General features: G+C 40.4%; 1 protein-coding gene and 1 non-coding gene across 4 annotated transcripts in view; both read right to left on the reverse strand.

Annotated features, from left to right (window-relative positions):
- Positions 1 to 425: 425 nt before the first annotated feature.
- Positions 426 to 498, reverse strand: trnaf-gaa (transfer RNA phenylalanine (anticodon GAA)). The gene has a single exon. It is a non-coding gene; the product is annotated as a tRNA-Phe (tRNA).
- A 1,865-nt stretch (positions 499 to 2,363) lies between these two features.
- LOC144024549 (G-protein coupled receptor 22-like) overlaps positions 2,364 to 25,986 on the reverse strand; it is a 35,497-nt gene continuing 11,874 nt past the window's right edge. Inside the window, exons 1-2 of one of the 3 annotated variants that reach the window (XM_077530932.1) lie at positions 9,868 to 9,940; positions 2,364 to 6,392 (exon numbers count right to left, since the gene is read on the reverse strand). In XM_077530932.1, coding sequence (XP_077387058.1) covers positions 4,613 to 6,301 — 1,689 coding nt within the window. In that variant the 5' untranslated portion in view covers positions 6,302 to 6,392; positions 9,868 to 9,940 and the 3' untranslated portion in view covers positions 2,364 to 4,612. Of the gene's footprint in view, positions 6,393 to 9,867; positions 9,941 to 25,986 lie in introns of those variants that run through there. The other 2 variants (XM_077530933.1, XM_077530931.1) reach the window with 2 other exon arrangements.

The raw sequence follows: 25,986 nt of genomic DNA on the forward strand, positions 1-25,986 counted from the left end.
CTAACGTAAACACGCTGCCTTAACATTGAACTGCCTGTTTACAAGCTCGGGAGGGAGACACTCCACTGGTTTGTTGGACAAGGTCGCCCCCTGGAGATGACTGTGTTTGGGCATTAATGATATTTTTCTTTTACGCACGTCTAAAAAACAACAACTAAATATAACGTAAAGGAAGATACAAAAAAAGTTAAATATCACAATAATCCAGGTATCATTTTAAGGCAATGCATAAGTAGGTACTTCTGTTGTGCGCACAGCACACCTACTCAAAACGTAAACATGTCATGACGCAAACACGTCTTCCAATTTCACAATGGATGTCGTTGATATTTCTTCTGGTAAAAAAATAAATAAATAAATAAATAAATAAATAAATAAATAAATAAATAAAAAAGGAAAAGAAGAAAAAACGTTGTATTCCCATATGCCGAAACCCGGGATCGAACCAGGGACCTTTAGATCTTCAGTCTAACGCTCTCCCAACTGAGCTATTTCGGCATACGTCACTTGTTCGCAATTAAGGTAATTGAACTCATACCATGCCAAGCAAGCAAACGATTGTTTCTCTTGGTAATGATAAACACAATTTACGTGGTCAACATTTTGAAGACAACGTAGCATAAAATTAGGAATAACATTCTTACCGTGACGGTATGTCGAAAATCTTGGCGTTTTCCCACCACTTCAAGCTTTCTGGGCCTTGTGACGTCGTTCTGATTTTTGAACACAAGGGGACGCCAGAGCAGCAAAAATACTAGCTGCAGTACATAGGAGAGCTGGAATGGCATTGTATATCGATCACCGACTGAGGGACCTGAACATTGCCAGAAAACCTACCCATTTTTACAAGTGTGTATGTATATATCCTTTATGAAAACATATGTATTAAACCCAACCACAAGCACTCGCCGGAACATATGAGACGAAATCACCCCTGGACACTAGTTTCACCCATCTGCACAAAATTGGATGTCTATCATTACATGATGCACAAAAAAAAAGTCTCAAGGGCCCATGGCTGGAATTTAAAAAGAAATCAGCCTTTTTGGTTAGAAGCCATTTTGGCCAAATTTTATTCATCCATCGACACTTACATTAATTGGGTGGACATGCCTATCGTAACAGGATGTAAAAAAAAAAAAAAAAAAAAAAAAAGTCTCAGAAAGTTAGCCATTTTGGTTTGAAGCTGCCATTTTTTTGTGTTAATTCCGAGGCTTGGTCCAAGTTTGACGATCATTTTGAGCATTCACCATGAAAAAGGGGGTGTGAAGGACTTCCTTGTTGTTTTCATTTGTTATTTTTATTAGGTAGAAATTCTTATTTATTTCAGTGGCAATCGGGGGACTGGCAGCATGACTAATAATAAGTGTGTCCTGTCCTCATATATTTTACTAACAACATTTTTATAAGGTACAGTATGTAAGACTATTGTACAGAGAGCAATGGCAAACTGCTAATCTGCAGTGATGCAGTGCTTGTCCCTTTATTAGTCATATAATGTTCTGATGCCAGCTCGCACGGCAGCCCCTCCCCTCGTAATCCCTCTCTCTCTCTCTCTCTCTCTCTCTGTTTTTTTTTTGTTTTTTTTTTTGTCTCTTTCATCCCTCAAGGTGACTTTCCTTCCTTCCAAGACACTGCAGCTGTTTCCCACTTTGTTTTGAAAGGCCCAAATGTGGATAAGAGATGAGAGAGATGCAGAATGGTGCACCAGAGAAGCAGGAGGAGAAGCACGAGCGGAAATTGTGGATGAGAAGAAGGGCGTAGATGGTATGATCCGGCAAATCATTGAACAGACAAAAGCTCGCAGAGAGATTTGCTTTGGTACAGGGGAAGAAAACTAAAAAATAATCCACAAAGAAGCGCATCTGAACTGTATAAACTCAGCGACTAAGGGTTCATGACAGTCATAAATACCACAAGTATCTGGGACAGAAATTCTAAATTTAGGGATCAAATACATGTGGAGAGTAAAGAGAAGACACTGACAGGGAGGGACAGCTTTAGGTCCAGGGGAAAATGAAAAGATGCAGCAGTGACCGTCTGTTGTTTTCCCAAGAAACTACAGCAACAAAACCTCTTCTTGAAAGCAAAACAAAACAAAACATGTAAACATGATCGGCTCCTTAATTTGAAGTCATTGTATTTTTGCATTGTCAAATTTGGACTAGTAATTCAAAATATTCAATGGGCATTTCTGCATTGCTTTTTCCACATCTATATTAATACAACTTTTTCTTTTTCTTTAGCCTTTGTGTACCCTGTGATTGGCTGACAACTTGTCTGGGGTGTACCCCGCCTACTGCCCAAAAGTCAGCTGAGATAGGCTCCAGCACCCCCCCGAATAAGCGGTCAAGAAAATGGATTAGCTATTGCCCTGGAATGGTTTTGTTCAACAGCACGTCCTATTACAATTAACAAAAATAATGAAATGCTCACAATTCAATATAACACACGTACAAAGCTGAGTTGGATCAACTCATAGATTACATTTTAATACAGATTCTGTTCTATACAATGACACAGTAATATAAATTTTTATACAATACTAATATGTCTCTATACACAGGGTCATAAATGTACAATACTGTTTACACACATAGAGATATAACACAAATACGATTACATGTATCTCTTTACAGTAGCTCACTTCATCACAATGGCTCTCTTTCTGTCCGGCAGATGATTTTGACCAAAAAAAAGGAGAAAAAAAAAACTGACTATAACCCAAATCTGACACTTCAATATTTACATCCCTGAAAAATGTACATGAACACACAAGAATTTTTTACTTTTGTTTGGTTCACCATTAGTGTAAAAGGAGTGAGTGAGAGTGTGGTGAAGAAGATAGCCCAAAACCTGAGGTGGTTTCCAAGCCTCGAGGAGTTTGTACAAAGTTTGATGTGTTTTCTACCTATGGAGTGACATAAACTTTACTTACTGTAACACACACAATAGGTTAGCTGATTGCGGGCTGGTTTTGTCATTTCATGTCCAGCACGTTTGTAAATGTGAGCCCTGAGGAAATAGAGAAACACAGGTACAGTGTAAATATGTCAAGGACTCAGTGCTGTAGATGGTAAAGGCCCATCCGCTTTAAAGTTCAGTCCAAATCTAGTTTCAAATGGAACAGTATGTGATTTTATTCTTTGTCAGCAGTTCTCCACAGGTGTGAGTTTACCTGCTGTGTCTACAGAGACATTTGAGACACTGTTCACAAAATATTGCCCTTTGATTTCCACTGAAAAGCTGAAGTGATACAGTGAGTGGCCTGTCATATACACATAGTTACAACATAATTAGATAGCCACATAATTAAAGTTAAACCCCAGCGCCCCTGCTGTTAAGCCCCATTGCTTCTCTGTGTTATCAGTACGGTAAATAGAAAACCAACAATTGTGTGTTCACATTCTTTTTGTTCACATCTTAGGGGGTCAATGCTTCGCTCATTTCAATACACACACACGCGCGCAAGCACATCATTATCAGCCACCCTGGACCATATCGCCAATGCGGCTTTCAAATCCATTTTAGGAAGAAAAAAAAAATCATGCCTTTTAAATTAATTCTGTTCTGCTGTGCTGCAAATTAAATTATGAATATCTTGTTTTTATTTTTACATTTTTCTACCAGTTTGCTGGTAATTTCACAATGTAAACTTCTGAATGTTTGCATTTACTGACCATAATATTGCACTAACGTGCCAAGTGTCACCCTTTACTCTGTAAACATACAACAGGACATTCAGCACCACGCGCATATATCATGAACTCAATTAAGGCATGAAAAGAAGAGGGAAAAAAGATACATCTTAAAATTTGTTCTCACTGAGAATACATGTGCAGGTAGATATTATAGATGCTTGTGTGCTTTTTAATGACTAAGCGCAGACCAGTGTGCAGTGTATGTGCACAGTAATTTTCATACAGTAAATTTTACTCGGAAAAAGACACTATATTCGTTGCCAGTCCAAACAGAGTAAACACCCGGAAGAGAGTAAAATATTATATATAAGATGAAAAAATCCCTCAAGGGTCTGTGTGTATAAAAAAATAAAATAAAATAGAGTGGTTAAATAATTATCCTGACCAAAACTAGACTAAAACGACAGTTTTTGTTGACTAAAACTAGACAAATAAAATGTATGTTTTCTTGGACTAAAATAAAGACTATAATGTTGGATTTATAGTCGACTAAAAATTGACTAAATGAAACGGGATGAGATTAACGCACTATGATCAAAACTAACATATATATGTAGTTTAGACTGGGACCGACTATAGTCTTTTTAGAGTAAAATTTGGAAAAGCAGTTTTCAACCGATCATCCAACCTTTATACTCTATTGTGGAATATTGTCAGCTTGTGTTCATTTAAGTTCATATGCTGCCATGGAGACACTTAAACGTGGTCGACTAAGCTTACATTAGGAGTGCAGCAAGGTGGCTCTTGTTTAGACCCTCCGGGCTCCTCATCTGCCAGAGGTCGTGGGATCTGTCCTTTGTAAACTAACTCACACACATGCAAGCATATACACACCATTCATCAACAGACAATGGCATACAATCCCTCAAATTCCAAAGACTTGACAAGTGCGCACGCACTGAAGACCAGCCTCATTCCCTCACCGCCTCAGTGAGGCATCGATCAGTGCCGTCGCTGGCCTCCACTCGGGGCTTGCGACTCTTCCTCTGGCCGCCCCCCTCAACCCAGGAGTTATGAATAACTGTGCCCCCAATGGGGGCTGGGTCCACCTGCAGAAGGGACACGACCCTTTTCTTGACTCGTGTTTTCAGGGCCCGGCGCAGCTTCTGCCTTGTGAAAGCATAGAGCAGAGGATGAAAGATTGTTGTCCCATAAGCCATCGCCAAGAAGCAAAGGCGGATCCGTACCAAACCGTCGCTGGGGCCCATACACAGGATCAGAATGTTGACTGCGGACAATGGAGCCCAGCAGCCCAAGAAGGTGGATATAATGATTAGGGACATTTTAAGGACACGACGTTGGCGCTCCCGCCGGTCCCTGTGTCTGCGAACGGCCCGTCTCAAGGCAATGATCGCGGAAACCGAGGCTTGGACCCCCATGGAGGAAGCCGGTAGTGGGGAGGTGGCGTGGGCCTGCATGGATCCTGAAGCAGGAGTCGGAGAAGCGGGGGTAGCAGGTGTGGTGGCGATGGGGGTAGTGGCAGCCGTACTGACCGTAGTGACCGTAGCACCGCTATCAGATATCCCTTGGGGCATGGAGCAGAGTGGTGGTGGGGATGTCGGCGTCGGGGTGGGAGACGGAATAAGGGGAGGATGAGACAGATTCTGATTCTGATTGGCGGACACGACCTCCGTTGGCAAGCTGAGGTCCTTCTTCTTCGTCCTCCTGCAGCGTATCCTGCAGGTCGAGTCCTTTGTACGGTTACTCCTCATCATGTGGGAACCTATTCGAATGTTGAGTGCCTGTAGGATGCGCGAGTAGGTGAACAGCATGACGACCACAGCGATGAAGAAGCAAGGTACTTGTAGTAACAGGTGGTAGTACATCGCCATTCCTGTGTAGTAGCCTTGCCCCCCAACGCATAGCAGTGTTCTGTTCTGCCATACTGGCGAAAGGTGGTGTGACGGGGAGGAAGGGTGCGTTGAGGGTAAAACGGAAGGTGGAAAAGAAGAGAAAAGTGTCGTGGGTCCTGTAATGGACTGAAAATCCGTGTTCAGGTCCCCTGGCTCCTCATCCTCACTGTCCTCGGCTCTTGAGGAGAAGAAGTCACCCTCAAGGAAAGGCAGGAAGAAGACGGCCAGAGAGACGGCCCACACCGCCGCCAGGAGCAGTCCGGCACGGCGAGGGTTCAGGAGGCGACTAGCCGGACGGACAGAGATGTCGTAACGGTCCAGACTGATCACCAGAACATTAACAGCTGTGGCCACACTGGTGAACGTGACACAGGCTTCGTGAAAGCAGCACAAGGTGGCCAAGCTCCCGACGCCACTTCCATTGGCCGGCAACAGGATGACAGCCACTGTCAGCGGCAGACACAGCACACACACCAGTATGTCCAGGACGTGGAGATTGACGGTGACAAGGTTACTGACCGAATCCACCAGGTTGGACTGGGCGCAGTACAGCACAAGTACAGTCAAGTTGCTGCTGAAGCCCAGTACCAGCTCTAGGATCAGCACTGTGGTCAAAGACACCTGGAAGCCGAGAGGATATGGGGCGCTCCAGTCCTCCTCCACCCCACCCCCACCCCGTCCATCCAGGAGGCCTACCCCCTGACCATCGCTGGTCTCCGGGAGGTCACGATAGCCTTCGGTCTCCATTGGTGCCACGGTACTCCTTTACACATAGCAACAGCGGCTACCACGCCAATTCATCGTCATCGATGAAGATAGAGGGGGTCAGGGTGGTGTTCTGTGAACAAAACAAAAGGACAGGAGAAAGATTAGAGGTGTTAAATTGTGCCATATTTCCTGTTCAACTCAAACTTGTCAACTGGAGACGGGCTTTGAGCTGATGTAGCGAGGTGAAAGTGACGGTTGATTGGAGTCATGTGGCGCAGTCGAGCTGTTTTTGAGGACCGAGGATCGAGAGCAGTGATTACCAATCATTGGGCAGTGTGAGAGATAATCAGATGTGCTTCGGGAGATTATCCATTTTCACTTATCTTATTCACTGGCTCACCACCAACACGGTTAACTGCTTTGCTGCCAAACGTTTTCCAAAAAAACAACTCAGAGTGCCAGCCGATTTTGAGCATTTTCACTCATCAAGGTAAACAGAATATTGTGTGCTCTGATGATGTAAACATGGTGGATTGCATATGAAAGATTGCATTCCATTCTCTTATTAGAAAAAAAGTATGATTCTATCTTATTCCTTTCTTTAGTAATCACCAAGCTATAATGTAAAAAATAAGAAGGACAAGCTTTATGTGATGATACATTTTGTGCACAACAGTGACTTTGACACGAATATTTTTTTGTTTTGTGATACTGTGAATTAGATTTAATGTGACAAACGCTTTGATCATTCACGACATCCTTGAAAATGTATTTTCCAAGATCCGTCATGTTGTCATCTTGTTTCAATTGCTTTGATCCCATTGAAAATAGATACAATGCTGCCATCTGCTGGCAGTAGTTAGTGGCTGTTTTTTTTAATTTTTTTATTTAGTCAGCTCATTCATGAAACCAGAACTGCCGAAGACATTGCGCTGCCCATTTGAACAAAATAAAGCAGTTGACGCCAATTACCGTTGATGGCAGTACTCGTTGGGACTTCCGTTAACGTGAAGTAACGTTGACGGTAGGAAAAGAGTTCAAATGGACTTTTGACGACTATAGTCATCAATGGCACTTGAATGAGGCTAATAATGATTATTTTTTTAACTTCAATGTATCTTTGTTTATCTATAGTATGCCAGCAACGTATAACGAAAAGCAGATCGATTACTGTTCCAGTAGATGGCAGAATGTAGAATTAACCTCTGTATCCACCTTTTGCCAATCAGAGTCCAGATACTGTAACAAGCCCAGATTTCATACCAAGAGGGTATATTTGTCAGTAAATTGAAACAAGATCATATTTTTTTCAGTGTAAATACTTTGCGTTTTTCTTTGGTGATGTGCCGTGAAATTTTTCTCATGTAAAATATGTTCCTTGGCTCACTAAAGGTTGGGAAACACTCCAGAGAGTCTTGATTTGAGAGCATTAGCATGGGATCATTGAGCAGTTAATAGATTTACAAAAGAGACACAAGTTTGAACGTCTCTTATGAAAATACTTTCAATTGTGTGTTGAATATAATGTAACATTCTGCTTAGGCTGAGTAGGCGGATGCTGGATTATGCAATATACATTAAATGGGTCAGAAAGCGTGTGTGTGGTCCACAGAATGGAGACCCGCAAGAACACTTGCTACTACCTGGCATCTTTCAGCCGGATACCACATACAACTCAGCCTGTGATGAGAATGAAAGCTGATTCGAACCCGGCATATGCCAATACAAAACCATCATTTTAAATACTTTCCAATCCCACAAGCAGCATCAAACTGTCAACTTCAACCTTCTTTAGAAGAGGCAGCAGGATTGCTGTGAGACTGTGTGGTGAATGTCAACATCGCAGGCACCCGACTGAGGGTGGCAGCAGTTAATAGTTCTCACAGGGGGACGTAATGAAGACGAATGGATCACTGATCCGCAGACAGTGGCACATAAACAAACCTATCAGAAAAAGACCAGCTTTTCACAGCCCTTCCCCCTCCTTCACTTTCCTGCGCCCCTCACATCCCATCTTGCTCTGCTCCCATTTTGGTTTACTGGAAGAGACAGACTGTTTTGCATAAAGATTCATGCTGGCTGAATTCTCTGGCTGAAGAAAATACAGTGGTGAACCTGTCATAAAGAGACCATCCAGCATTATAAACTCCTTTAATACTCTTTGACCTCCAAAAACGTTTAATAACGATAAGTAAAATAACCACCATGAATGTCAAATGACGTCAACTCCGTTTTTGTTTTTTTTGTTTTTTGTTTTTAAATCAATGGGCAGTGCAACGTGCAGCGATGCCTGGTCAATGGGTTGTGGAATCAAAAACACTCACTAACTATGGCCAGCAGATGGCAGCATTGTCTCCCTTTTCAATGGGCTGCCAGTGTATGAAATTACATTGAAACATGATGAAATCTGATGAAATAAAACGTTTTCAAGGATGACGTGAATGATAAAAGCTTTTGTCATATTAAAGTGGTTTTTTTTTTGATAACGTGTGGCAGTAAAAGAGTTAAATGCCAGTGAAACAAACGTTTTAATGGGAATGAAAGTGTTTCAAAGTGAATGCATCTTTTGTTACAATTAAGAATAATGAGATTTACAGCTTTTTTTTTTGGTAAAACTATATTTTGGAAAAATGTGGACAACTGATGTTATAGAACTTTTTTTTTTTTTTTTCTTTCATATTATTGAAATCAATAGTGGGTTATTTGACTTGACTTGACTTGAATGAGTTTACAGCTAGATGGTGCCAAAGATCATATCAGATCACCATATGGGCCCCTACATGCATAAGTATGTAGCATAAACTCACATAAACTCTATACTGAATGGTGGTCAAATTCATTTGCTTAGCACTTAATAAAAGTTGTTGGCTTGGGCTAAGAGGAGCCTTTTGGCCACACCTGACGCTGCTCTGCTCTGTAAATGAAGAGTTGCAGTTGCATTGTTGAGCCTTGCCCCGCTGTTGACCTTTTCTTTAACACAATTGCTGTTCTCACCCTCATGTGTGCCCTTTTCGCTTTGTTTCATTTCACACCTTCCATTTGTCCAGAGGGAGGAACCTGCAGGCAGAAGGGGGAACTCCGAGAGGAACAGTGGTCCATCTTAATCCACTAATGGGTTCCACGGGGTTTGCAGTGTTGCTGGAACATTCATTTTAAGCATCATCGATCTGATGAGCTTGGGCAAGAGCATACAAACACACCCCTATCGTCCCCTCACAGCTACCTGGGATCTCATTTGATGGGCTGTGATGAACACTTGTGAGTGTTGTTAATTTAGTGTGACACTACAGATCACGATATTGTTTGTTTTGAAAGCAGAAAGAGAAAAGACCCTACTTCAGAATCCTAAGTCCTTTGCATTGCTTCATGGTCATGTGTCATGGGAGACTGGACAAAAGACTGGCTTACACCTTGTCAATTACAAAGATGACACATACTGTGGATAATCTAGATTCAGAACAGCTGTCAGGGGAAAAACCCCCCCCCAAAAAACCAAACTCATCCACCATGAGAATTAACAGTGACATTGATTCGGCCAGTAGAGACAGACAACCATCCACACGCCCATTCACGCCATCACACAGTCGGGACTGAATCCATGCTACCTGCAACAGTCTAGATCAGAGGTGCCCAAGTCCGGTCCTCGAGAGCCCCTATCCAGTCTGTTTTCCATGTCTCACTCCTCCAACGCAGCTGAATAAAATCAAGCTCATCAGCTCAAGCTTTGCAGAAGCCTGATAACGACCCTGGCCATGAATCAGGTGGGTTGGTGGACAGAAACATGGTAAACAGGCTGGATAGGGGCTCTCGAGGACCGGACTTGGGCACCCATGGTCTAGATCAGTGGTGCCCAAGTTCGGTCCTTGAGAGCCCCTATCCAGCCTGTTTTCCATGTTTCTCTCCACTAACACACCTGATTCGTGATCAGGCTCGTTATCAGGCTTCTGACAAGCTTGCTGATTAGCTGTCATTAGATTCAGCTGTGCTGAATTAGGGAGACATGGTCAACAGGCTGGATAGGGGCTCTCGAGGACCGGACTTGGGCACCCCTGGTCTAGCTAGTGAATCACTACAACACGTCAATGATTCCAACTTAAGAATGCTTAACTTTAAAACAGTTCTGGAGGCTGCAAATGTTTCCTGCTGTTTCAATATAATCTCCATAAAAAGAAAAGAGAAAATCCTTGTGTGCCATCCTGCAAAAAAAAAAAAAAGGGAAAAAAATCACTGAATCTTGACACCAAGATATACATCTAAGCAATCAGTTTCTAAGGAGGCAGCAAAGTTAATGACATTGAACAAGTGTCTTTTGTCCCACTCTGTCATCTGTCAGCTGCTCAGACACAAGCTATCACCTCACGCCACCGCCATTTATAACTGATTTGTTTGAACAGTTCAGGGATTACCTGTTTGATAAAAACGACACAATGTTCTTGACAATAAGGTAATGCATGGCAATCCGCAGTGGCATCGCGCATCAGGTCGTCATCAGGTTCTCATTAGATGCGGTTAGTACATACAAGAACTGTTGAAACGGGCAATCAAAGAAGCTTTCAACAAGTGTAATTGATGCTATTCTCTGACTGACTAAGTGCAACAATGACGCCAGTTTTGTGATAATGGACACTGGGTAGTGTGTGATGAGCTGGTAAGAGACTCAAAGGGACACAGACAAAAGAGAATGTCTGGGTTAACTCGTGCTTTGAGGGCAAAAATGTCAAAGCCCTTACTGGAAGTAGATGTGGTTTTCCAGACAGGTTATAAGGTGGTGCATAGCACAGTAGCCCTGTGACGAGTTTTTTTTAATGAGATCCAGGCTAATGACACTGTATGTGTGTCTTCTTTTGACTTGGATTTGAACGTGTATCACAGCATTCTTTAGACTCATGTGCAACACCAGGTGGGCAAAAGTGGTAGCACTCTAGAGTTGTTTAGTTCTTATTTGGCAGACAACTTTTTGTTAGCCTCATTGGTTGGTCCCACTGTAGTATGGTGTTCCACAGGGTTCAATGTTGGGGCCCCTGCTGTTTTTCCATTGTATTTACTGCCCTTGGGTTCCATCTTAGGAAAACCATAGTATTTCTTCGCACACCTATGCAGATGACAGTCAGATCTATGTTCCGCTGAGCCACAGTATTGTTACATACAGTTTCAACATTACCACTGTGCTTAAATATAAGAAAATACAAACTATTTAAATCATGATTCAATTAAAAGATAGCGCACCAAAAACATCCATCCGTTTTAATAACCTGTTCATGGTCGCAAGCAGCTGAGTTCGGACAAAAGGCAGATTCCAACCTGAAGTGGTCGGCAGTCAGTTGCAGGCGACATACAGAGACGGACAATCACTCACAGTGACGCTTTCACTGAATGGGAGCTGAACCTACGCTCTCTACAACCAAAGACAGGTACATGTGAAAAAATAAATACATTAATTAATAAAAACAAACAGTTGTAAAATACTGGACTGGGTTAAAATATGTTCAAATTAAGCCACTGTAAGATATATCTAAAAAAAAACAACACACAAATCAGAGATTCTTTCACATAGCACTCGAGTGAGCACTCTTGACCGTTCTTACATCCAATCTCTCAACTGAATGTGTCAAGGGTGAATATTACGTGTAGCTTCCTGTTGACAGGATCATGATTGGCATCAGCTTGTTAATGTCTGTCAAGGCCTACCTCATGCTTTCCTCATGCAAAACCTCCATGCAGCATGTGCTGTGTGCACTCCATCCAATCACATACATAGTGTTTTTGTGTGTGCGACGTGCGTGTGTGTGACTGCGACTTGTTTCTTGCCAGAGACATAATTGCTTCTGCACAACTAAAGACAAAATGTAGCCATTTTTCTTCTTGGCACAGAGAACAAAGTAAAGAACCGCGCATGTTGACAGCTACGGATGGGAATTGATCAATCATTTGTGTTGTGAAGCAAAAATAAAATGGACTCCACTACCACTATGGATCCATTCGCAACTATTTTATTGTCTAAAGAAAGAAGACCTACACGATTGTCAGATATGGGAAATTGAGGCAATCACACAAGTCTGAAAAGGCCTTATTTCATTTGAGGTGCTTCTTTTTGGCAGATTGCATCCAGATAAAATTTACATGTGCACTTGTATACACGAATGCACTGACTGAACGTTAGGTCAGATAAAGAGAGGATGTGCACACGTGCAATTCTTCAAAGTGCTTCTCAGTCTTGGTCCGGAGGGACCCGAGCCTGCACGTTAGATGTTTCTGTTTAGACTGAAATTAAAAGGTCCTCGGCAAGCTCCGCCGATGCCTGCTGAGGACCTCATTATTCAATCAGGAGCGTAGGAGTAAGAAGTGTGATGAAAGGTCAGAATTAAAACAGATTCATCAAAGCAATCAAGGAGTGCTTGATAATAAGATCGTTATCAACACATCAACAACTTTGGCATGTTGTTGTGTTGACTTTGTATCAGTGTGTTTGCATCGTATTTCTTGTCTTTGCTTTTATTTTTATTTTTATTTTACATAGTAAGAGTGTGCAATCAACAGCACAATGATTTTTCTAATCACAGAGTTAATTATTTTTGTGTACAGAACATCATGTTTTAATCAGAACAATACATTTGTTGTTGGGACAACACGGTGCACAAGTTAGATCTCGGCTTAGTCATTCCTGTGTAGTGGAGGCTCCAGGTCTCCCACAACCCTAAACAGGACAAGTGATGTAGCAAATGGATGGATGATTTTACAGTGATTCAGGGATTGTCTCATTTATGAATGAAATAGACATTCATAATCAACCACACATGCCTGTGGGGTGCCGAATCTGTCTGTGCCTGCACCACTAATTAGACCTGGTTTTACAGAGTCTATAATATTATCTCCTTTTTGTCACCAAATTGAAGATGCGGTAAAATACGCCAAACAAGACTTGCCCCAGCACGAAAATTAATATGTATCCGTTTTTACGCGCACGTACACCTGTCTACAAAAATAAAGCCCCAAGCATTGCTTCGAATTTTTTGACATAAAATATACACATAGAATGCAGGAGAAAATGTAGAAAGTGTCCAGTGTGACACATTGTGGTGACATCCACTACACTATTAATGGAGAAGTGTTCCACCTGAGATGAAAAGTGCACTTCCAGTCTGGTGCACCTGCTCGCAACACTTGACAAACTTTTGAAGGCACGCTGTCCATCATTGCTGCTTGCGTGCCATGGGCTCAAGCCACTGCTCCTCACCTCTGATTTTGACCCTCCACTCAGTTGTCATTGTAAGAACAGATGGGACTGTGTCACGCTCCAACGTGATCTATGCATCGTATCTGCTTGAGGTTATATTTGAATGAAATAATAATAATAATAATAATAATAATTGCACAATTTTCCATACACTGTAAAAAAAAAAAAGGATAATATTAGTTGGTTTTAATTAATTGCACAGTTTTTCATACACTGTAAAAATGTAAAAAAAAAAAAAAAAGAAAAAAAAAGGATATTATTAGTTGTTTAATTAATTAATTTAAGTAATTGCACAGTTTTTCATATCACTGTGGGGGGAAAAAAATCGTAAATTAAAAGCAGCTCGGGCACCAGAAAAATACTGTGAAATAACAAAAAATTACTTGTTCCATAAAGTACAGTTTTTAAACTGTAATTTTAACAAAACCGTACCTTATTTTTAGATTTTTTAATTTATGTTTAATTAGATGCATTTCCACATTTTAAAACAATTAAATTAACGAGAAATGCAGTAAGTAAACATTGTATTACAAATAGTAATGCTTAAAATTTCAGAAATGGGACATTATTAGTTTTAATTTATACACTGTAGAGTTTTCCAGTTACAATTAATTGTGATTAATCACATTCTTTTCTATTTTTGTTTCTACTTTTTTCTTCAAAGCATGTAACAGATATTTACTAGAGTAAAATCGTGGAGTTAATATAAAAACATCAAATAGAAAGTATATTTACAATCAAAGACTGTTCTAATAGCATTCTTAGAGCCTTGAATAGAATAATTCTTCTGTAAAATACAAATGTTAAACAAATGATCAAAATGGACTCAGACAATTCTTAAAAATTAAAAAATTAATCTCCTGAATTAACGCTTTAATTTTGACAGCCCTAATTTGAATATGTCATTGCCACTTAAAGGGCTCTTGTTACTATTTTCCTTCATTTTTTTCCCCCCGACTGAAGTGCATATTCAACTCAAGAAAACATACTCAGTATTCAATCTGAAATTCTGGTTCCGCCCAGTGATGGGGATAATTGTCACATCGTCAGCGTGCCAAGCAACTCCACACTCACAAGGATGGAAGGCATTGTCGCTGCGTAATACGGTTTACTGAGGCCTGAGAAACTTGTCATCTGTTCCTTCTATTATGGATTTTTCATTGTTAAACTGTGAAATGTCACCACAAACGGGGGAGGCGAGGAGAAAGCTTTGATTCTGTGCGACACCAGAAGTTGACATTTAGGCAAGATGGGAAAGCGAGCGAACAAAGGAAGGAAAGGAAGCCAACGGGATGATTGCGCATGCAACACGCTGACTCACGGCTGTTTTAGGGATTCCCGATGTCCGCAGTGAGACAATCGATCAAGGCCTTCATGATCTCACTCAATTCTTCTCGCGGCGCTAACGGCACGCAGCCAGCAGGTGGGCAGCAGCATGCCTGGCAGGCCCCCAATGCGGTGATGGCCACTGCTACAATGCAGTGGCGATTCTCCCGTCAGAACTACATCAACAGATCCAACAGATCACATTGATTTCCTTTCCACTTGATTTCTTACAGCGGACAAATAAACTTACTGCGTAATCTTTAAACAAAAGGTAAATAGTTTGGTGGTCAAACAGCTCTGAATTTCATGCTGTATTTAAACAGAAGTATAGTCCAAAATTTGAACCAAAATCCAGTGTGAAGATTATTGAGACGTATGAATACTGCCCAGCAACAAGTGACCACAAAAATATATATGAGTTCATCTATGTTTCAAGGGGACACATTACGGAAATGTGCCTATGCGAGAGTCATTAACCTACACAATTATTGCTCCCACAAGTTAGTTGGCAGACTAGACTTGGCTTAGCAGCTACTTGCCATTTTCAAGTGATAATTGGACAAAAATGTCTAAACAATAACACTTTTTTTTTTTTTACACTTTTTTTTTTTTACACTTTTTTTAGATTCAGGGCGCAAGTGTGGGCTAATTTTATCAAGTTATTTTAATATATAAATTCCACCTTTTATTAAGACACCTTAGAACTTTCAATCATGAAAAATTTGTACAAGATATTATAATATATATATATATATATATATATATATATATATATATATATATACACACACACACACACATTTTATTTTATTTTTATTTTTTTAATGCTGGACAATCTACCACTTAGCAATGTCAGCAATGTAAATGAGAATCTGTTATCAGGACTTGGATAAAGGTTAAATAAATAAATAAATAAATAAATAAATAAATAAACAAACAAACAAACAAACTTTGGTAATGCAGCAAATCGCCAAACAATTGATTTTGTTTGTTTCAAATTTTTGTGTGGTCACTTGTAGCCGGGTAGAAAATGATTAAAAAAGAAGGAAGGAAAAAAAGTGATTGGGTCGATGAACATTGGCAAGGATGTTGGCTCAATCACAACTTCTTCATTGATCAATGCAAAATATTCCCAAATTCTCTGCTGTTTGCATGACAACAAGGGGTTGATGGCATTGTGCCCATGGATAGAGAGTTGGCAGGAGCAGAAAGTGTCATGCTGCACACATGAAGGTCATAAGAAAAACATCCAAAAAGGATTGGGGAGGAGTCGGACTCCCTGTAGTACATTTTAGAAATTAAAACAGCACAATCTGCTGGAGAGGGTGGGGCACTGCCACCCTTGTCCCAAAAATGAGAGTTCTGGTTGTTCATATTTATTTTGTCACATAAGGAAAAAAAACAAAGAGAAAGAATAGTTTTCCAGCTATGAAGCCTACTGAAGTGGTTCATGTTCCACATTTTTTTCCACCTATAAAAACAATCTTGACTCTACGTGCGCTTCAGCAACAACATGCTCCCTGTGTCAGATTTTCAAATCGTACTCGTGCAAAGCGGTTTCTCGCCACCACCCACACCGCACACCCACAGGCGCCCACGCGGCTCCTTGCACATGCTCCCTGCCAGCGCGCTCGCTGCGGATGAGGCACAAGATGGATCGCGAGGTGCGCGACACGACGTGCGCTTAAGAAACTGCTGAATCTCATCCGCACGTGAGAGGAGTTGGGCGGGGCGGCTAATGGAAGTTGAGATCAAAATTGGAGGTGAGGGGGAGAGAATAGATGATGGATGCGGAGTCGCGTGATCGCTGGAGGGGAATGTTTACTCCCTGCTTGCCACCTCCATCCATCTCCCTTTGAAAATGTCCCAGTTGGGCCACCTTGCCCCCCATTTTTCCTTTACATCATCCATCTTACGCTTACGCTTACACGCCACCATGTTTGCTCACTATTCAGCTGGGGAAGTTGTCAGTGACCCTGCTCACATATTTTTATGATTAATGTAGAAGTCAACCTTAAATATTTCTTGACAACAATATGTTATATGCGACCTCGCTAGTCTGAACATGACATTCTGATTAGCATTACATTTGTGGAATATGAGTTATGAAGCAAAATCCAGCCATTTTTGTCCATCTCAGGGGGCGGCCATTTTTCAACTTTCCGTCGACTGAGGATGACATCACAGTTGCTCAGGGCTCAGGAAACGACCAATCACAGCTCACCTGTCTTCTGAAGCTGAGCTGTGATTGGTTGTTACCTGAGATGTGAGCAAACATGTCATCTTCAGTCGAAAGCAAGTAGCAAAATGGCCGCCCCCTAAAAGGGATAAAAACGGCTGAATTTTGCTGCTTAACTCATATTTCTCTAATGCAATATTAACCAGAATGCCATATTTAGACCAGTGTGGCTGCATAGAACACATTATTGTCAAAAATATTTTTTGGTTGACTTCCTCTTAAAACGGCCGGATACACATATCATTCTGTTGTTCTTCCCGTATCCGTGACAAAACATGGAGCCTAAATATTTGGAAGGGAATCTTAAAGTAGAAGTTCTTGAATACAACCTCTCAGTGCATTCTCGTTGTTTTTCGTTTAGTCAAATTGTGTAAATAAAGAGTTATCCAACCTCCAGCACATGACAGTCCAGCCCTGACAAGACCACAACAAGTGACCCAAAGTTTTCTGCACTATACGTGTTAACATCCTGAACATAACCAATGTAATGTCCCCATTTTATTATAGTGGAGTATAGCCACATTTTTAGAAAACTGACAGGCTGCTACCTGATCATCAATAAAGACGTCCGGTTAATTATCACAGCCTGTAATCCTTACAAGCGAGCTGTGTCTAAAGAAAAGACCTTAGTCTCAAGGTAGCCAGTCCACAGGGTGTGAGACATCATTACCATCTGACAGCTTGTTTGATGGATTTCATTTAGTTCCGCCATTCATTAGCGCGCGCTATAGGCGGTGATGACGTCCCTAGCCTGCAATTTTGCCATTACAGTACAATAAGTTCTAATCAAAGCTGCCGTGCAATCACTCGTCTTTAAAACGGGAAGAATCAAGATAAAGTGGCAACGGTGCTTAAATTAGAGTAAGTGAGCATCCCAGGGCCAATGATGGCCGTGATGATGATGATGATGACACTTACTTAGACAATAAGCCCATGATGAAGAGGAAGCGTGTATTATACATCCCTCATGCTGGCAACAACGCCTACATTCCTTCTGTGGTCCTTCAGTGTTCCATTACGCCACCATTTTACACGTGAGCGCGTACACAGCGGGAATGCACAATGCGGCTCTGTTGAGCTGCGGCGTTGTGAATAAGTAGAGAAGTCTTCGCGCGAGGTCATCTGTCACTTTGGCGCCGCTCTCCAGCTATTTGTGTGATAACAAGCTTCTGCACTGCCCTTTTCGAAGGCCTCAATAAGCTTGTGCGCACAGGACGGTCGCTCTGTAAAAGTCACGGCCAGGTGGCCGTGAGTGAACATTTCTATTATGGATGCCGATTGTGTTATATACCGTTGATATAAAAAGTCAACACACCCCTGTTCAAATGCCACACTTTGGGCCATTTAAAAAAAGAAAAAAAAAGGAAAAAGAAAAAAGAGACCAATCAATTGTTAGCTAGCTAGTTAGCTGTTTCTGACATTTTTATTTTTTTTGGCTTTGTCGCAGAAGGCTGAAGCTTAGAATAAAATCTTCAGGCTTCTGCTACAAAGGAAAAAAAATAAAAAAATGTCGGGAACGCTTACTATAACATGTACTTTAGCCACAAATGGGGGCGGGCGTATACTGACTCCTTTTTAGTTTGAGATTGAACGTGATTTGCGAATTCTAATCACAACCATATCCCAATTAGTGGATGTTGTTTATTTTCCTTTCCATCTTGCAAAAAAAAAAGAAGAAAAGAAAATATTTTTGATTGACAAGTTATACAATAAGTCACATTAATTGTGGATTTATCTTGGTCTATTTTTTTTTATACATCACAGAAAAGAAATGCTTTTAATCAGGGATGTGTAAACTTATGTCCGCTATATTAAATACAGTAGAAACCAAACACACTTCACACTGAATGTATTTATATATTAAATAGTAGAGTACTTATTAACAATAGCATTAGCACAAACAACCGTCTCCAAGCTTTTGAACAATAGTTTGAGCAGGAAAGCTTTTGTGGGGAAAAAAGTTGAGTAACATGGTAAATCGTTCATTTTGATAATAAAATAATTCTATTTGTACATTTGCAAATATATCATACATTCTTAATTTATTCAGAATTAAGTTGACTAAAAAGAAACATACTAAATACCAAATTAGAGGAACAAAACTAAATGAATGCAACAAATTTTATAGGACTGTTGAAAAACAAAGCAGGCCATATATGTGATTATCGTGACATATTTTGGCCACCCTTGCTCTAGTAACAATCTACAGTACACAGATTTACAGAACCATGCAAACATTAGGCCACCGTTATTTTAGCAATGCCATATTGGTCATACAGTATAAGTACACTATGTAACTACAGTATATCATAGACCAGTACATGTTCAGACCTCCACCAAGGCAGAAAATTCATAGTGTTGTACTTTTGTTTGTTTAGCCATCTGTTTATTAGTTAGCAGGCTGCTTCCTGATTCATGGAAAATGATAAACTAACTGGTGTGCCATTATGTTTCTGGTGGGTGGATGGTTCCAACGTTCTGAGTCAAATGGTAGAAAGTACATTCCCATATCTTATACAGATCTCCAGCCTTAACAATGCTATGAGCAAATTTGTTTGACATAGTTTGTGTCGTATTATTTAATGTTGAAAAAGTCAAAATGAGTGTTGTCACTATAAAAGACATGGTGCTTAAATTTGCCCAGTTGCCTACAGCGCATAAATATGTGCATAGGTTGAGTTTTCTTTTTTCCCATCCGCAGTGCTATGTGCCGAGGTTGGATTCCAAAAGCGCAGAAACAAATAAGAGTTTAACACTATATTCAGATTAATTAGTTCAAAACAGACACTTGATCTCACTGTCATGACCCAAACATACATAACCCTGTCATGACCCAGTCATGACACGTGGGAATGCCCAGCATGGAGCAGTGTTGTCTTCCAAATTCCCAAACATGCTAAAGGAGGCTTGCTTCCGCACAAAAAAAAAAAAAAAAAAAAAAAAGTCAATTTTTACAGCTGCGTAAATGAATCCCATAATCTCTGTTTTTGGAGTCATTTCTTTAGTGTGTGACTTCAAACAATTAGTGGATACACTTTTTTAAGATTAAGATTTATTTATAATACATTACAAATGAGTTAATTAGTGTTGGAATATAATCTGATCTGAAACTAACTCATTCACTGCCTTTGACAAGTATACTTGTCAATTGTATTTTTTAGAGCGGTGCTAAATGGGGGCGAATCTGAGCATGCTCCACTGTAAATATCAAACTTGGAAACAACTTTACTGATGCCCAACCACCGGTAGATGACATCATTGCCCCATTTTATAGGAAATAAACACAGTTTCAGAGTCCATGGGAGAAATGGCTGTATTTTGGCAAACCTACATTTTTCTGCTGTCAATTATAAAAGAACGGGACGGGACAAAAAGTAGGGAGTCTATTCTGTTATTTGGTAGATTCGGTTTATATATAATTATTGAATGGAATATCACGTGAGTATTGGAAATGTAAAAATTTTCTATAATGACTGGCAGTGAATTTAAAAATCACGAGGCAGTAAGCGAGACCATTTCGATTGGATCTTTCAAGAAAACAAAACTCGCCAGTTTGCTAACATAGCAGTCGTCATTCGGTATGATTCAAAAACCAATTGCGGAATAAATGCTGACAGTTGCACATAGTGGTAGATCATTTTAAAGTAAAGGTGACAGTGTCTCTTGCGGGCGAGTACACACCCGTCATCTCCAAACTCGAGGTAACTTGTTTCATGATGTTAAAAAACAAAAACAAAAAAAACAAACAACTTTGCAATTTCATGCAAAGGTCTCTCAGTGCACGACTCAGGGATCTTTTTGTATACTGTAGCTGCCTCCACTTTCTCTTTCACGCTTGCTTCAACATTGTGCTCTTGATGTTCACTCTTCGAGCATCTTCCATAGCTTAAGTCGTGATCCATACTTGAATGCGTTCTCCACCAATGTCCAGTACCACAAGCACTCACTGCGTTTCTCTATCTAAAATTGATTTTTGCAGTTGTTATATTTAGGCACAATGTTATGTAACGCTGCTAAGAATACGCAGCAAGGAGGAGAAGAACAAGAGGAGGTCAGAAATGGCACGACAAGTAACGACGTGACAACAAAGGAGTAAAGTGGGACTGATGAGGCAGGTTAAAAAGATTAAGCTGTTTCGCCCAACCAAGCAATTAGCAGTCAATTATTGCCATTTATCTGCGGCAGACAGGACATTGCTGGCCAAGAGGTGAGCACATCCTGAAGGTGTTCCTATCATTGCTCCTTCAAGACAAATGGAGGTCTAACCTGAAGGAGAATACCACACAACACTGGTTCATTTCCTACAGAAAAAAAGATAAGATTATTTGCTACTAAAATGTCATAATGGTCGCAGTTGTCGAGTGAGCATGAGATATCTTCCGATGGAAATCTCATTTCTCTACTTCATCACAATTTTGACTGTTGAACAGAATGAGATTCTCGACGGAAAGCGTGGAAATGCCATTGTGGAGTATTGCTGTTTGAACGCATTGGAAAAATGTAGGCCAAATGCTAACAACATAGCATTTTCCCCATAATGCCAAGGGGCAATGCCACGTGCATGGCATATGTAATGTCTTTAGCATTTAGCTTACGTTTTAGCAAGACGTTTGAACGACTTTACCAATAAGGCCGAATGGCAATACGTTTCGAATGACATAGCCCAGTCAAAACTGTTTACTGCAGTTCCACACGTCTGCATTTCTTTGCATTCTCCTGCATGCATTACTACAAAATGGAGAAAAACTGGGTTTAAAAAAAACAACTGAGAAACAAGTAATGAAATAAAACATTATTGCTCAATTAAGCAACATTATCTTATTTGACTTCTTAGTCAAGTAGCCTAAACATAGCGAGCATGTCAATCCTGTCTTAAAAGTCATTACTTACAGTAGGCATACAGATATTTGTTATTTTAAGCTAAACTTACTCATATCCAGTAATAAAATGTCAAAAACAAGTTAAAAGTGCTTAAGGATAATGGCATCATTTCATTATCTTTCGGCCAATCATGGCTCAGTTTGCCAACGTCACATGACCAAACCCAGAAAACAGGTGAGGAGTGATTGGTCGTTACTTCTTTGCTGAGCACCTGTGATGTCATTTTCAGTTGACAGCAAGTGGCAAAATGTGTTTTTTTAAGTTATTAACTGGACAAACAAATGGCCAAAAAACACATCTTACATTTTAATGAAGACACTACCTTTTCCATGGATGTGAGTTTGAATGGTTTTATGTCTACATGTGCCCAAAGTAAGCTGGGAGAGACTCCAGCTCACTCAAATGATGACAAGAAATATAGAAAATGGATGTATGAATGTTGCTAAATATAGATCTCCATTTGCTGCCAGAACTGTCCTTCAAAATTTAGATTCTCTTTAAACCACACTGCCCCCGCTTTCACGGGAGAAAAGCATTCCCCACCACTTTGCTTTAATGAACCAACTATCAACAACCTTGGATGATAAATAAAGACTACTGACATACGTACACTGCTATAGTGTACAGTACTGTAAGTAAAGAGTTGTCCCAGATTGTCCATTCATCAATTTTTATAGCACCTGTCACGAGGGTCACGGGGGAGCTACAGCCTGTCCCAGCTGACTTTGAGCAAGACCAGACCAATCGCCAGACAGTTGCAGGACACGTGAGGACTCACATTCACACTTCCGGACAATTTGGGTGTTTAAATTAACCAATGTTATGTTATGGGTTGTGGGAAGAAACCGCAGTACTCGCAGTTAATCCATGGAAGGAGCAAAAAGTCGAACGGTGAGCCCACAGAATTGCTAACCAACAGCCACTGTGCTGCCCATATCTTCCCTGTGTTTTAAAAACTAAGCCCATCATGGCAAACAATAAGTCCCGTTTGAAGCAAGGAACAGGATTGATAATAAGCAGCAAGCACCAAATAAGTCATTGTGTACTCAGATAGTTACATCACGTAATGCCGGCATTTTTAGACTCACATTTTGGGTGAAAATCACTCCTGATTTTGGAAAATAAGCCCATCACTAGCAGCCTTGAAGAAGAAAACAAATATAATTATGGTAGTATGATTCGTCTTCAGATAACATTTCGATGTTGACTCAGAGTAGCAGGATGAGTTTTTTTTTTTTAAATAAAAGTAATTGTGGCACCTTTATGAAACATTGCTTACACTCAAGGTGAGTTTCCATCTCAAGAAACAAAAGTAAAAATAACACACTGGTATTCTGAAATACAATTTGTCAAGAACACATAAAGCTGCACTGTGTGTTGCAGATCGGTCATACTCAGTCCATAAAGTGTTCATATGTGTGCCCTGTAGTCCATACAAGCACAATTTCCCTGCTCTTGATAGTCAATTCCAGCCGGCTCACCATGCTACTGGTCTGATTTATCACACTGCCTGCTCTATATATTGCATCTTGGGGTGCCTGTTTTTTTTTTTTTTTAAAACAACCATCCACCTGTCTTTGTCCCACTGCGCTGAGATCTCTTTCACCTTCTTATTTGCACACGCAGGCACTCTTCAGAGAGCCGTGCTGTTTACGAAACAGGTGATAAAGTGCTGTTAATTTGACACCACAAACACGGGGCATTTGGGGTTCTGTTTGTTTTGCACCTAAAATCCTGATTGTGTTCACAACGAAACAACAGTACTTTCTTTTAAATCACTTTGCTGAAAATAAGAGGCTATTTACACAAAGTCATTTTACTTTTTGGGGGACATTTTGGAACCCAACAATGTATCTATCCATCTATCCAATCAACATGTAGCTAGCTAGTTTGTTAGCTAGCTTGGTATCTATCCATCTATCTATCTATCTATCTATCTGTAGCTAGGTAGCTATACTAGCTAGGTATCTATCCACCATCCATCCATCCATCCATTTAATCTACATGTAGCTAGCAAGCTAGCTAGCTAGTTTGTTAGCTAGCTATCTATCTACCATCAATCCATCCATCCATCCATCCATCCGGGGTTTTGTATGGCTTCCTCCCACATTCCAGAGAATATGCATGTTAGGTTGATCTCAATTGTCCATATGTGATTGTAAGTGTGAATGCTTGTTTGTCTATATGTGCCCTATGATTGGCTGGTGACTACCAGTAGCCCACCACACATGTAACCCTAACGAAGATAAGCAGTAAAGAAAATGGATGGATGAATTAACCTGCAAAGACCTTGGTGGTCCAAAACTGTTTTTCATACACATACAAAAAAAGTCATTAGGTATACATGTGACATGCGTAGTGTTTCTTATATTTCTATCTCTTCACATGTCATCTACATTTCAGTCATATTTTCCCCTCGTGTCTGTATAAACAGAAATCATATTAAAGTTTTTAAAACCCTAAGAGGAAAACCTTCCATTCCGCTTTTTTAAAATGTGAAACTTTTTAAGTCTGTGCTGCAAAAATTACCATCTCCCTACTGACTGAACAGATCAGCACACAACACAGTCAAGGCGGACTGTTTTCCAGGAAAAATGAATGATTTTTCACATTCATGGCAGTGCATGTTAAGATTCCTTTAATTCGCTGTTATTTACAAAATCTTTCACATTGATACTTGTTTTCAAATGATTGTATTTTCAGGCTCCAATTAAAAGAGAAGGCTCAAACAACATTGTTCTCATCCAAATAAATTGCCCCTAATCTGAATAATTATACGCCCAGCCAATTAGATGTAACACTCCAAGATGGTTTTTGCCAGTGAAGTAAACCCTAAATTGAATCCAAATGCAGGCAGGACGCTTTATGAGGACTTCTTTGTATGACAACGGAGCAGCTCTTACATAAATCCTGCACACTCGGGACGCTCCTTTAATCGGCTCAGCAAGAGTCTGGCCAACCACTCAGCACCGTCACGCGTGAAAGGTAGAAAAGGCGCACGCAAGTGGACCCATCGTATCACTTTGCTCATTGCTGAGAAAGTAAATACGACAGCCGGCCTCAACGACGGCGCGTCGTCTGGCTGCAGAGTGACTGGCTGGTGGTGGAATATTTCCCTCATAAGCAGCATCAAAGCGTCTATAAATACACGCACGCAACGCAAACTCTCAATGACCCACATGCAACGCAAATACATCAATGGAGAGCTAATGGGAAATACTTTCTAATCATTTCGGAGTAAGAAAATACACAAACAGTAGCAAACATTTCAGGAGAGATGGGCTTTAATTGACATATGTTATCGCTGGATTTTGAATCACTGATGTTCAGTTAGTGGTGAGCAGACTTAAGAGCTGAGGCAGCTTGTTAATGAACCAGAAATGGAACTTGAGATGGAGAAATTAAAAAGCAACAACGAGAAGATGTGGTAACTTGCAATATTGCAGTTATTTCAAGCCATTTAACATGAGCCACATTACATATTTTTATTAAAGGGATATTTGACTCATTGAGCCATTTTCAGCAGTGAAAAGTTCATTTTTTTTTTCCTGAATTAATTTGATAACGTCATTATTTTTTTCATGTACAATTAATACCTTTAAAAAGTAAATTTTCTACTTGCTGTCGACTGATGATGACATCACCTGTGCTGAGGAAGTAGGTAACGGCCAATCAAGGCTCACTTGGTTTCTGGGTTTGGTCAATAAACTGAACCATGATTGGTCGTTACTTACTTCCTCAGCACAGGTGATGTCATCATCAGTCGACAGCAAGTAGAAAAATTACTTTTTAAAGGTACTAATTGTACATGAAAAATAATGACGTTACCACAATAACTCTTTGACGGGCAAAAAAAATGTTTAATAACGATTAGTAAAATCACGATGTATGCCGCCATAAACGTTAAATGATGTCAACTACGTTTTTTTTTTTTTTTTAAATCAATGGACAGTTCACCGTCTAAGTGCAGCACGTGCTGTCTGGTCAATGAGTTGTGGAATCAAAAACCCTCACTATCTATAACCAGCAGATGGCAACATTGTA

This window comes from Festucalex cinctus, chromosome 8 (assembly GCF_051991245.1).
Source record: "Festucalex cinctus isolate MCC-2025b chromosome 8, RoL_Fcin_1.0, whole genome shotgun sequence".
Taxonomy (NCBI): domain Eukaryota; kingdom Metazoa; phylum Chordata; class Actinopteri; order Syngnathiformes; family Syngnathidae; genus Festucalex; species Festucalex cinctus.